The 13,455-nt window shown below is 39.4% G+C and overlaps 1 protein-coding gene across 6 annotated transcripts in view; it reads left to right on the top strand.

Annotated features, from left to right (window-relative positions):
- LOC111603207 (protein sprint) overlaps positions 1-13,455 on the top strand; it is a 111,881-nt gene that overhangs the window by 70,421 nt on the left and 28,005 nt on the right. For 4 of the 6 annotated variants that reach the window (XM_023320697.2, XM_023320700.2, XM_023320701.2 and 1 more), the window contains one exon: positions 11,520-12,003. In XM_023320697.2, the coding sequence (XP_023176465.2) occupies positions 11,520-12,003 (484 nt within the window). Of the gene's footprint in view, positions 1-6,489; positions 7,225-11,519; positions 12,004-13,455 lie in introns of all 6 variants that reach the window. The other 2 variants (XM_023320699.2, XM_023320698.2) reach the window with 1 other exon arrangement.

Below are 13,455 nucleotides of genomic sequence, written 5' to 3'. Positions count from 1 at the left end.
AATGAATATGGCTTTTAGAAATGAATAAATGAAACCATTGACAAGTATCGCTTTGTATCGAGCATAAATCAGTATGAATATGTGTGAATGTGAATTCGAGGGTGAATGTGAATGTGAATGTTAGTGTGAATATGAATATGAATGTGAGTGTGAATCCGGTAGTGAATGTGAATATGAATATGAATATGAATATGAATATGAATATGAATATGAATATGAATATGAATATGAATATGAATATGAATATGAATATGAATATGAATATGAATATGAATATGAATATGAATATGAATATGAATATGAATATGAATGTGAATGTGAATATGAATATGAATATGAATATGAATATGACTATGACTATGACTATGACTATTAAAAAGAATATGAATATGAATATGAGTATATGTTTGAATAAGAATATGAATAATTGACTTTAAAACCTGCCAAAGATGGCAAACAATAACCTCAATTGATAACAAATGATATACTCACACTATATCCATTCATCTTAGTCAGTTGAATCAGAGACATATGTATATACATATATATATATATCACCAATATATCCAATTCATATACATATCGACTATTCACAATCTTAATATCTTAACATTCTCCATACTTTCAGACCTTTTTTATGTATGCATGTATGTACTTAATAGCCCTCAATAGCCAATAAACGAAAAGAGAAGAAACTATGATAAATAAATATTCATAGCGAATCGGTTAATTGAGCTAATTTATGGCGCCCATTTGGCTGCCCAATTGGGCTGACATTCTTATATAATTGTGCTTCATTGTCGGCATTTTCATTTAACGGTCCCCATATGCAAACGCAAATGGCAGCCCACTCGAGCCAAGCTACCCAATTTGGCCTTGAATTCGAACGCTATCAGTCAACAGCAACAATTGTGCACTACAATGGAGCAGCTGCCCCCATCGCCAGTGGGTACCACCACAGCTCAAGGCATAAAAAGAGTCGAAACGCGATTCGCATTTCGCCTGGCCCGCCCGCTTAGCTCCACCAGCTGTGGAAATTGTGCCCAACTAGCCCAAGTTTGGCTGACAATTTGTTGACAATTGCGTTTCACACTTTGCATAGCAATCAGGCACAAACAGAAATCACAACTCTAACTCCTCACATATTGATACAGTGCCTATGCACGATATATGTACACTGGGTCGCGTATGTATGTACAGATCCATGCCAGTTAAGCAAATGAAATATTTGCAATGATCGACTGACAGATACCCAACCTCTTCCAGCACATATAGATTGTTGAGCCTCGTAGGGAAACATACAGTGAGTGTTGTATGTATATGCTCAAGACTACAAAACTATTGAGAAGGCCGAATACATTTCCAGGTTGTTCCACCATTTCTTGCTCTTCAGCAAAACTCTGACAATTTATGATATGATTCGAGCTAGTCTAGTTTTATATATCCATAAGCAGAACCTTATATCAACGCTTCCTAGAAAATGGAATGCCTCATGCTCAGCCTGCATGTTTGTTTGTTTGTTTAAGCAATTGGTTTTCGATTAAGATTTGATTCATCGAAATTCTGTAGTTGAAGCGGCTATATATAGCAAGCAAAGGCTGTCGCTGCAGACATGAAACTAAACTTTTTTCAGGAAAGTAACTGACTAAAGTCAGCTAACTTATATACTTATTTATTTATGCTTAATAGCATTCTTTAAAAATCATCTAACAGCAACAGAAAAGGCTTAGCTCGTAGCCCCTTCCAACTGTAGAGCTACAGGGTATAGCTAGTTGTGCTGTTAGTGAGATCAAATAGCGGCACTTGGGCGATGTTTCTGCTTCTAACTTTTGCTGGGGGTGAAACACAAAGTAGAAGACGAAGCAGCAGCAGCAGCAGCAGCAGCAGCAGAAGAAGAAGAAGCAGCTAAAAATGTAGACGACAATATTTTATGCGGAATTCTGTCCCACGACGCGTCGAGCGTCGAGCGAGCAGAGAAAATGAATCATGTTGTGAATGCGAATGAATGTTTTGAAATCGATTCGAATGAAATGTCTAAAACACACCTATCCATACATAACATTTATATATATATATAAATATCTATATATATACATATATGAACATATATCGGGCACGAACATTGCATTTGATTGCAAATTGCAATTGTAATTGGGTTTCCAATTGTTGTAATTGACTTTGGTTGTTGTTATTGCTGTTGTTGCTGTTGCCGTGTGGTTGCAATTCGAGTAACAACAACAGAAATGCGACATTAATTACAAAACGCTTGCGATGTTTTCACGTCGCGTCTCAATGCAACCCCCGCCACCCAAAACGGCTCACTCAATAACCAGCCGAACCCCGCCCCCACACGCTGCGGCTGACCCCGCGCACAAGCAGCTGATAAATTGCCAATGCACGACAAAGAACAACAACAGCAACAACAACGACAGCAACAAATACAGAGACAAGTCGTGAAAGTTACGAAACTGCATTGATAAGCAATGAAAATTTAAAACACGTGCGACGGCAACAGAGATCGACAGACAGAGCGAGCGAGAGAGAGAGATACAGATAAGGAGAGTGGGAGAGAGTGAAATAATATATCGCAGCAAATTGGCCGATTAAATCGCAACATTGAGAACCGAACCAAAAGCATGATTAATGCCTGTAAAATGTGAATGAGCAGCTAATGCGAAGCACAAATAAAGACATAAAATAAAACATAGAAAAACAAATGGGGAAAATAGTAATCAGTTTCAAATAAACGAAATATTTATAGAAGCTGCTAAGCCGCCTTTAAGGCTAGACTTTGTATATAAATAGTAAGGAAATCGAACAAGGGAAAACATAGAATGCAGGAATGCCTGTCAATAGATGCGCAGCGCGTGCAAAAGAGTAGCTAACACTACAATCTATAAGAAGAAAACATCGAATATAGAAAAACATAGAATGTAACAACAAATTGCAGCTGATACAAAGAACATAGAATCATAAAAATATGAAAATATTCTGTAATATTAAAAGAACTAAGAATATACAGTAAATCAATAGACAATGATAAAACATAGAATGTGGGCACTTAGTATCACAATTAATAACATAGATTATGAAAATACATAGCATGGAGTTAGCTTAAATATAGAAAAAATTTAAATACTTTGCTGCATATTGCAACCATGAACTGATAGAACTTATAGAACAAAGGAAAGAAGCAAATACGTTGCAAAAACGTAGAACATCATAGCAAGCTGTTATATATATTATGGAATCATATAACTAGAACATCAAATCAGCAAATTAAGGACAAATGTTATGAAAACTGTGATGGTAACGATAGGACTCATAGCATATACATAATACATGGCAAAAACATAGAATATGTCATAGAATCATGGAATCGTATTGCTACAATATATAAGCATTAATAATAGATAAATGAAATATGACAACTGCAATGAGTACTGACAGAACTCATAGAATAAAACATAGAACATAGCAAAAACATAGAATCGTAACATAGAAGCCCGTATCATATAAAGACAATATCAAATGAACAAAATAAGAGCAAATTTAACATGACAACTGCGTAAGGCACTCATAGAATTTATAGAACATAGCAAAAACATAGAATCGTAACATAGAATCTTCGTATCATATAACTTCAATATCAAATGAACCAATTAAGGGCAAATGCCATATGACAACTGCAATGGGTACTCATAGAACTCATAGAATAAAACATAGAACATGGCAAAACATAGAATCGTGACATAGAATCATCATCATCATAATACAACTACAATATCAATATAAGGGCGTCATATTACAGCTACGATGGGCATTCATAGAACTCATAGAAAAAACATAGAACATGGCAAAAACATAGAATAGATGACGGATTCCCCGAATCATCTTTCTAACAATACCAAATAAACAAAATAAGGACAAATGGTATTAATACCTATATATATGCAATGCCTTTTATAGTTATATTGCCAAACATGATCCATAATTGTGATCCAATTATGCAGCTGATATACATGTGACGCCTTTAAAGGCTAATGAAAACAATGCCCATGTGTGAATTACATTGAAATTTATTCACAATTACAAATATGTATTTCGATTTATTGCTTATGAATGGGCTTTAACGATAAGCGGAAAGAAGACCGCGAAAAGAAAAAACTTCGTGACGAAATAGGTTTGAATGTGTGCATATGTGGTCGGGCGAGTGTGTGTGTGTATGTGTGTCGTATAAATAAATTAAAAATTCAGTGAAGCAAGACGACGCAAAATGAAACCCACTTTGTTCTCGGCCTTAGAGATGACTCGCGACTCGACCCAGCCAGCGTTCCATCTTTTTTTTATTATTATTATTATTTTTGCTGGGGTTTCTTTTCAATTTCTTTTGATGTCAAAACATAGCAAGCACCACAGATGAAAGATGGAAGAAAAATGAAACAAAAAATATGGAGGAAAAAAAAAACAGTAGCAAATGTTTATAATTGCTTATCACTAGAAATTGTTGTTATGTGACTGGGTAAGCGTGTGTGTGGCATTATATGTGGGGCACTCGGCTCGACTCATAACTTGACCGAGTCGACTTCCTTTTGGGTGATTCAAATGATGTCCATTCCTATAAAAAGACCCACTTAGGCCATGTAAGACCACAAAAAAAAAACCAAATGAAACGTAAATATGTACATATAAATACGAAGCATTTTTTCATATTTTCAACAAAATGAAATGGATACTTGCCACACACACACACACACGCAGGCGTTGCGGCAACAGAATTATTGTTAAAAGTTCATAAAGCCAACCATAAAAAAACAGGAAGAAACAAGAAATATTCTTAAGCAGCAGACAACGAACTGCAAATGCTCTCATAAACAAATAAAATAATGCAAAATTATTTATTGACTGGAATTTTTAGTTCAAACTGCCGGAAGAATGTGCGAGGAACCACAATTTTGTAGTAATTTATTTGAATATGAGTTACATTGTTTATATATATCACATCTGAAAGTGCCTGTCAAGTTTTGACAAACGCTTAATCAAACATACAGTCGGTTGAATGTGCTTTGCTTAGCTTCTGTCAAAACTTAGCTAAATAAATCTTCAGGCCAAGAAATACGAAATAGAAAATATTGAACAACCTTGAATCTGTGTGGCAGTATCTATATATACATCAAATATATATATATATATATATATATATATATATATATATATATATTTGTAAAAGTGTGTCATGAATATTCTCAAAATATAGCTGATATAAAAATAAGAAGCATTAATTGATATAGATCCTATTCCTGATACTTGATGCAGTTATTTGGTCAAGAAGAACTGATCTATAATTTGTAGCGTCTGTCAGATTTAACAGCCTGACAAAATTAGAAAAATATTAGCATATTCTATAGCTATGTTAGCTTCTTAACTGCCTGTCAGGACATGTTTAACTTATGAGGAATATATATATATATATATATATATTTATATATGTATTTGCTATAGATTCTATAATAGGAATGATAGCGATGATTGTCAGAAAGGCAATAGTGACTGTCAAACCTAACAGTTGCCACTGTCTGAGAGAACTACAAAGATAGTTATAACTATATATCATATAAGCTATATATGATAATCTTATATATATATTTGCCCAAGAAGCAATGATCTTCAACTTGTAGATCTGCATGTTTAACTTAAGTGATTGTTAAACCAACTGTTAGCGGCTTGACAAGACTCTATCCTCTTTATAATAGCTATATAAAGCAGCATTGAGCGCTTACTAATAGTTTGTCAAGTTAACTGCCTGTCAAACTGCCTGACATAGCTGCCATACCTAGCAAGAGAGAGAGAGAGAGAGCCATAACGCCCTGGCCAATGACACCAACCGCAGCCCAGTTGGATGAGTGTTTGACAAGCAGTCGACATTGGGGGCGGGCAGTTGTTGGCAGGTGTTGCCGCTGGGCTGGAATCTATATATCTATAGGAGCACGGTTGCACGGTGCACGTCACATAATACGAGCCGGCAGACCACACAGCAGCCCCAACCGTTAGTTCGCCCGGGCCTGCTGTTTTTATTAGTAATAACATTTTGAAAGCCTCAAACATGGTCGTTAAATTAAAATTCATGCATTGAGTGCTGCGAGTGTCGAGTGGGATATGCGATATGTGATACCTAAACCAGGCTGCGGCCCACACACAGAAGCAGAGAGACGGGTAGGGGGCAGGGGTTGTGGGCGTGACGTGGCGTGGCGTGCCATGGCGCTGATACCAACAGCAAGAGGTTGATGTGCGGCGTATTAAATATCGAATTCAATAAAACTGATTGACACATGTCTCGTGTGTTGAATGTTGCGCATCTATTCGTCAATTGAGTGGCATGAGTGGCATGCGTGGCACGTTGCAAGCAGCTCTCGTTGCTGCTGTTGTTTTGGTAGCATCAAATACACGTTTCTCCACAGCCTTATGATGTACTAAAAGTAAACTTTACAGCATGTCGCAGGAGCTAACGAGCACAGTGGCCACGTCCATGGCCACCATCGAGGACACGTCCAAGGTGGAGGTGATTGTGTATACCAAGTCGGACAAGACGCTCAAACAGAATATGAATGCCAAGGACGATACGCTGCGCAAGCGTACCTCGTTGATCATAGTGCCGCAGCAGGTGGATGATCTGCTCGACACAGCTGTGGTGCAGCAAGAACAGCAGCTGCAGCTGCAGCAACAACAGCAGCAGCACCAGCAGCAGCAACAACAGCAGCAGCTGACTGAGAACGGCAATCGCAATTCGATAGCCAGCATGGATAGCTGCGTCTCCACCAATACTAGCCAGAGCAATCAGTCGAGTGCCAGCTCCAGCTCCAGCACTAGCTCTGAGGATGCGCATGCCGCCTATCAGGATCTACAGAATGGCAATGGCGGCGATGAGCTGGCGGCCATGCACTCGCCCAGCTGCTCCAGCACTTCGGAGTCGACATCCTGCAGCAGCTCGGTGGATTACTCGCTGCGCGAACAGCTCCACAACTATGCCAATCGCAGCGAGGAGCAGCTGAAGTGCATCAATCATGATCTGCCCACCGCTGCCCAGCTGCTCAAGGGCATGGGTCTGCCCATGGAGCAGGCAGCCAGCGGTGCGGCCCATTGCGATGCACTGCTCAGTCCGCAGGAAGTGCCGCTGGGTCGGCGCTACGCCGAGGTGGCCCAATTCAAAGGTCACAGCAAGGCGAGGTGAGTGCCCAGGAGAACGCATCTCAACGGCAACGATGTTTATGAAGCTGAGACGAACGCTCTCTTGCCAGCCTTAAATTGCTCTAATTTTATCAATTATTATTTCTCATTTACTCGATTACTTTTCACTTTGTTCATTTTATGCATTTCATTCAATGAAAACACAATTCATTAGAAAGTTTTCTCTCAGCTCTGCTGAAATTCGTCTTTTGGGATTTTACAGCGCTTAAACTTATTGCTCGCTCTCGCTGCAAATCCCTGAAGGCAAATAGAAAAAGTTTTTAGTGAATTGTGTTTTCGTTTAATCAATCCTTAAGCTGCAACTCAATTGACCTTTAATTGGTTTCAGTTGCTAAATGAATTATATAGAAATATATGTTAAAAATAAGACGCTACGAAGACTGCTTTATTATAAAGTTTTTTCTATATATTTGTGAACATTTCTTGTCAGGCATTTGAAGCCTTTCGACTCCCTAAGTTTTATTTTTCGTTTCATAAACTGCTTTCTGGCAGAATTGCAACTTTATTTTCTGTGACTTTCGATTACAAAATCTACTTAGTTCAGGCTTTAGCTGCTTTTCCGTATCCTGCTCGGCTGTCTCTATTAAGTCTTATCTTTTAGCGCAGCTCTCGCCTTTGTCTCTCACCTGCAGCTCATTAGTGTTCTGACCGCGTGCTTCCTAGTGAACGTTCTAACACCTTATGCCAGCTGCTATCCTGCAGATCTGTCTGTGGCTCATTTTGCAGCTGCTGCACATTCATATATATATACATATATATATATATATATATATCATCTCTCTCTCTTTGTTGGCTCTTGCTATCTCTTTCTTTTGTGTGTTGGTATTGGCGCATTGTTTCGATACCCTTGACGTGCTTGAACTAAACGATGTCAATTGCTCACTCAACTTGAGCAGCGCCAGCCACAAGCACTGGCAGCCAAAGCCCTAGCCAAAACCCTAAATAACTAAGCACTATTTGAGCTCGCCTCCGGCCCTCTGGCTACATATATATATATATATAAGCATGTTCCTTGGCACCTTTTGATGGCAGCTGCAATCTCGTCGTCTTGCTGCACATGCATAATACACAACTTAATTAGTATTATAACTTTATAGCACTCTCGACGACGCGACACTGCTGCCAAGAGACCGCAATGCCACTTTTTGTTACTCTTACTCCATGCAACAGCCAGGCAGAGCTAAGCCTGAAATCTAATAATGGCACATTCCACACACGCATTGCTATTGCCATTGCCACATTACCATATCAAAAACGACTACGACTACAACTGCGGCTTGTGCATGCCCCACGGGCGCAGACAAGTCCCTCAACAACCACCTACGAATGTATCCCATCCATGCATAACTCAAAAATGCAATGCTTCTTTTCTATATATATATATATATAGATATATATAGGTATACATATATATATGTATATATATACATTGTGTTGTTTATGAACTTTAAACGTTTGCAACTCGCACTCTCTCTCCCACTCCCACTCTCGCTCTCTCTCCTCTCCACTCCACTCACAGTTGCCGCAGGACGAGCGATGTCAATGCAAGGTACTCTATGGATTAGTACGGCAATCCACTCGGCATCCACTCGGCCGTCCCTCTGCTCTGTGCCATTGACAACTATGTTGAACTTTTTGAAAGCTGTCACAACTAATTTGCATAGAGCCAGCCACATGGTTGGCCCCAGTTGCTTGCTGCCGTGTGGCAAGCGTGTGAGCGTTCGCTGCACACAAAGCCCCCGCTGTCTGCATATTGTTCCATATTTGCCTTTGCTGCCGCCTGTTTTTGGGCTTTGATTTGCGTTCAGCTTCCATTTTTAACAAATATTCATGACGTTCAAAAAACTTTTTTTACATCTTTGTGAACAACTCTGATTGGGCAGGGCTCGAACATGCCAGAATTTTCATTTAAGCCAGAGCACGCATAAGCTGCAATATGAATTCGCAAATAAAATTGTTTGTTGCGCTTGCACGACTAGAAGTTACCCTAACCTAGCTTAAATAGCCTTTTAACTGATTTCTGCTATTCCACTGATTATCATTGAATATCATCTATATTTATAAAGCGATTGGCTTAAGGCTTTCTAAGTATTCAGCTGAAACTGGAGTAAATTTATGTTAATGTGGGGCATGTGCTGGACATGCCTATAGAATTTATATATATTTAAGAAACTTCCAATCAGATTCTTTGTTTCTGGAACCTTGTGAGAGCTGGAGAACTAGGAAACTTTAATAAACTTTGATCTACTTGGCATCCCCTCTCCACTCCTTCACTCTCATCAGTAACTACAGGGTATTGCCATATATTTGGCTGTGTATCCACATTAAGCATTTAACGTTGATTCATGCTTTCATTTGGTGTCTATCCATTTCATCAGCTGCTCGCATTTATCACGAGGCTGACGTGCTCATTGGCTCATTGGCTCGATGGCTCGTTAGGCAGTGCCCAAATGTCTAGACTTGCGAGTCGCTTGCCTGCCTTTCGTCATATCTTGAGAACCATAACCTATCTGTTAAATTGCCAGCCGCTAGTCGGTTGCATAACTTGACCTAGGCCGCCGCTCTCGTCCTTGATGCGCCAACCACCTTCCAGCCACTCGCTCCACAGCGCGACATCGTCCACTTTGCCACATTTTATCTTAATTGCCATGCGTTGGCAATTTACATGCGGCGCCACAACAAAAGATATGCATAAATTCTTCACTTGGCAAACAGTTATGGGTCGCGAGCGACACGCTCGCCACAGTCTTCAGTTAACGATATGCCCTGTAATTTGTGTGCATAAAGAAAGCACTAGGAACTAGTTTAAATAAAGTAAATAGAGTATATAATATATTGTATATAATATATAATTTATTATATAAAAACACTTTTAACAGCTCTGCTAATAGTTCAACTATGCACTTATTATTTTCTCTTATAGGTATAGCCTATAGACATTTCTAAAAAAAATTTTTTTTTTAATTTTTATAGTTTTATGTTTATAATAAAATTTTTTTAAGATTTAGCTTTAATAGTCAAAAGTTTTCTTTTCACAATTTACCATAAATTGTTTAGCATATATATATTTTTTTAAACAAGTGCAGGGTATGTGCTAGTCATGCCAGCTTCATTTTTTCATATTATTTCTTCTGTTGACATAGCTCGTTGGGCTTTGAAATATGCTTCAGTGCGTATGTTTCTATGCTTAGACAGTTTCATATAGTGCCTTCTTTAGGTTATTAAAAATATATATAATATATATATCTATATATATATATATATATGATCAGCTCTATATGCTAAGATTGTTTGTATTTGCAGCTAGAAAAATAATTTGAATTAGTTTTGACTACGTGCTGCTAAGCAGTTCCCTTTTTGTTACTGAAATACTATATGATAGGGTATTCCTCAGTCTGGCATGCTTGCTGTTAGCTGTTGGCATGTCCTTGGCTTCTGCATAAATTCACAGCGACCCGAACTAATTCCTCTAAGTGTTTTATTATCCGTTGCGTGTTTTAGCTGTTGTTGCTGCTGCTTGTTTGTGTTAATTTGACATGATTATGTCAGAATGTTTGACAAGTTGTCATATGGCGTAAAAATGCTTGAGCACAAAAATTGCTTGCAACTTTCTTGACTTGATAGAGTCAGCTGCCACCCACCGCCACTCGGGGCTTCGTCCTTTAGGGCTGCGTCATTGTGCGCGTCCTTGAGGCGGGCCTTAGACAGCGGAAGCGGAAGCACATGCCAGCCCCAAAGTTTCACAGTCATTTCTTTTGCCTTTTGCCTTTTTCTTCTGCTGCTTGCCATTCTTGTGGCAAATTCATTAATAACATTTGTGCGGCAAAGTTTTCTTTTTTATATTCTCGCCCCGCCCACTCGCCGCCTGCTGGCAGTGTCTAGTAATATATTGTTAAAATGGCGTAAAATTGCCAGCTTTTTGGGCGTCAGTTTGTGACACGCGTCGTGGGCGTCCTTGCAGAGGCCTGTGCAAAAAAAACCATAATATATATATATATATATGTATCTGAATGTGAAGATAGATATATAGAGGAGGGTAGGCAAAAAGAATGTGTCGAAAATTAACCTTTTGACAGCCGAGCCTTGAGCCTGCGAGCAGGCAAATGGAGTTGACAAATGAAGCTGCTGCAGAGGCAGAGGCAGAGGGGCAGCGGTGGCTACAACGAGCAAATGAAGTGGAAGTGGAAGTTGCCACAAGTAGATTCCGAGCACTTGTCATTAGCCTTGCTCATGCAGCAGTCAGTTTTACTTATCGCTTCTATTTGTCTTTGCAGAACAAGTGAACAGCAGCTGACGTCGGCTGCTGCTGCAGTGGGCGTTGCCGCGCCCCTAACCGATAAAACAGAGGCTGCTGTGGCTGCGGTCAAGTGCAGCGGCAGCAACAACAACAACAACATCAACAACATCAACAACATCAACAGCGGCAACAGCAACGGCGGCAATAATGCGCAACAGTCACAAAAATCTCAGCTGCAGCAGCAATCGAGCAACAACAGCAACAAATTAAATGGCCAATCAAATCTCAGCGCGACCAACAACAACAACAACAACAACAACAGCAGCAGCAATAACAATAATAACAAAATGACGCCAAACAGCCAAACGGATGCTAAAAATGGCGACAGTCGCCGCCGCAGCAGCAGCTTGGAACCGGATGCAGACGACGCAGGCGACTTAGCCCATGGCGGAGCCTTCGATGACGATATGCAGGCACTGCTGCCCAAATGCACGCGACGCTCGAGAGATGAGCTCAGTCAGGTTGGTCTAGCAAATAAGCAAATTAATAATTATTCAAGCGTTCGGCAAGGAAGAATGAGGAAGAGGGAGAGATGGAGACTGAGAAAGATGAACAGTGGAAGAGAGAGAGAGAGGGAGAGAGAGAAGGAAAGAAAGAGAGAAAGGAGAGAGAAAGAAGGAAAGGCAGAAAGACAGAGAAAGAAAGACAGAAAGAGAGAGAGAGAGAGAGAGAGACTGAGAGAAAAAGAGAGAGAGCGAGGGAGAGAGAGAGAGACAGGAGAGAGAGAGAGAGAGAGGCAGAGAGAGAGGGACAGAAAGAGACAGGAGAGAGAGAGAGAGAGGCAGAGAGAGAGAGAGAGAGAGAGAGAGAGAGAGAGAGAGAGAGAGAGAGAGGTTTCAGCCAGGCAAGAAAAAGTAAATAGAATAAAGATGAAGGAGAGCAGAAGAGGAAGAAAGAGAGAAGTAAAGAGAGAAGCAGGCAATGAGATAGAATCTAAGAAGAGAGCCAGACAGGGAATGATATACAGATAAAGATAGAAACGGAGAGCGAGGGATCTAGAAATATAGACAGACAGAGAATAGAAAAGAGAGAGAGAGAGAAGAAGAGTGAAGATAGCTCTAAATATACTCTTCTAGGAGATTGTACTCATAAGAGCCATATGGAATATAGTAGCACAATTCCGTATAAAAGTATTCATTGAATTCTGAAATGTGATCAAATCGAGGTCACGACTAGACACAATAGATCAAAGCAGACTCTTGGTAAGTCTAGCAATTGCTTGATCAGAAGGCTAAAGCCAAAAACTTTTCAAAATAAATCTTAAATCTTAGGAGCTTAAATGGATTAGATTTTGTTTAAGTGCAAGCAGAGAAAGCTAGAGAAAATAAACACAATAGATGATGAAATATTTAATTTAATTTTTTTTATTTTTATTTTTTTTTATTGTTTATAGTGTAGAACCCGTACAATCAAATTTAGTACCTTAACAACAATTGTATATATATGGAAATAGAGCCATGAGAGCTTGCCGCTGACTGAAGAGAGTTTCTGAACTCGTACATATCCCTTTCTATTTAACTCATTTTCGTGACACTATCAAGTTACGCTATACCAGGAAATATGCTTATATAACTAATCAGGCTAACAGTCTATAAATCTAATCATTGAAATGAAATTGGCTTTCAAATTATAAAGCTTTATGTTTGAATTGATATTGCATAATTAGAAATTACTTAGTAGCTGGGGAATTGTGTGTGTGTGCGTGTGGCAACAACTGTTGAGCATATTGATGAGTACAGCTTTGTATTTGTCGCAATTGCCATATTTGTTGTTGGCCTGGCTGCCATAATGTGCGGCGCCTATGCCACACGGTCCGTGGCACAGTAAGTGGCAATTACGCAAGCTGCCAATGGGCCATCAGCAGCCAGTGCTAGTCCTTTTAGTGCTTTTGTGCCTTTGTCCCTTTGTGCATG

Source organism: Drosophila hydei, unplaced genomic scaffold, assembly GCF_003285905.1.
Source record: "Drosophila hydei strain 15085-1641.00,03,60 unplaced genomic scaffold, DhydRS2 tig00000211-arrow-pilon, whole genome shotgun sequence".
NCBI lineage: Eukaryota > Metazoa > Arthropoda > Insecta > Diptera > Drosophilidae > Drosophila > Drosophila hydei.
The sequence above is the reverse complement of the archived record's forward strand: the minus strand, read 5'-3'. Positions and strand labels throughout refer to the sequence as shown.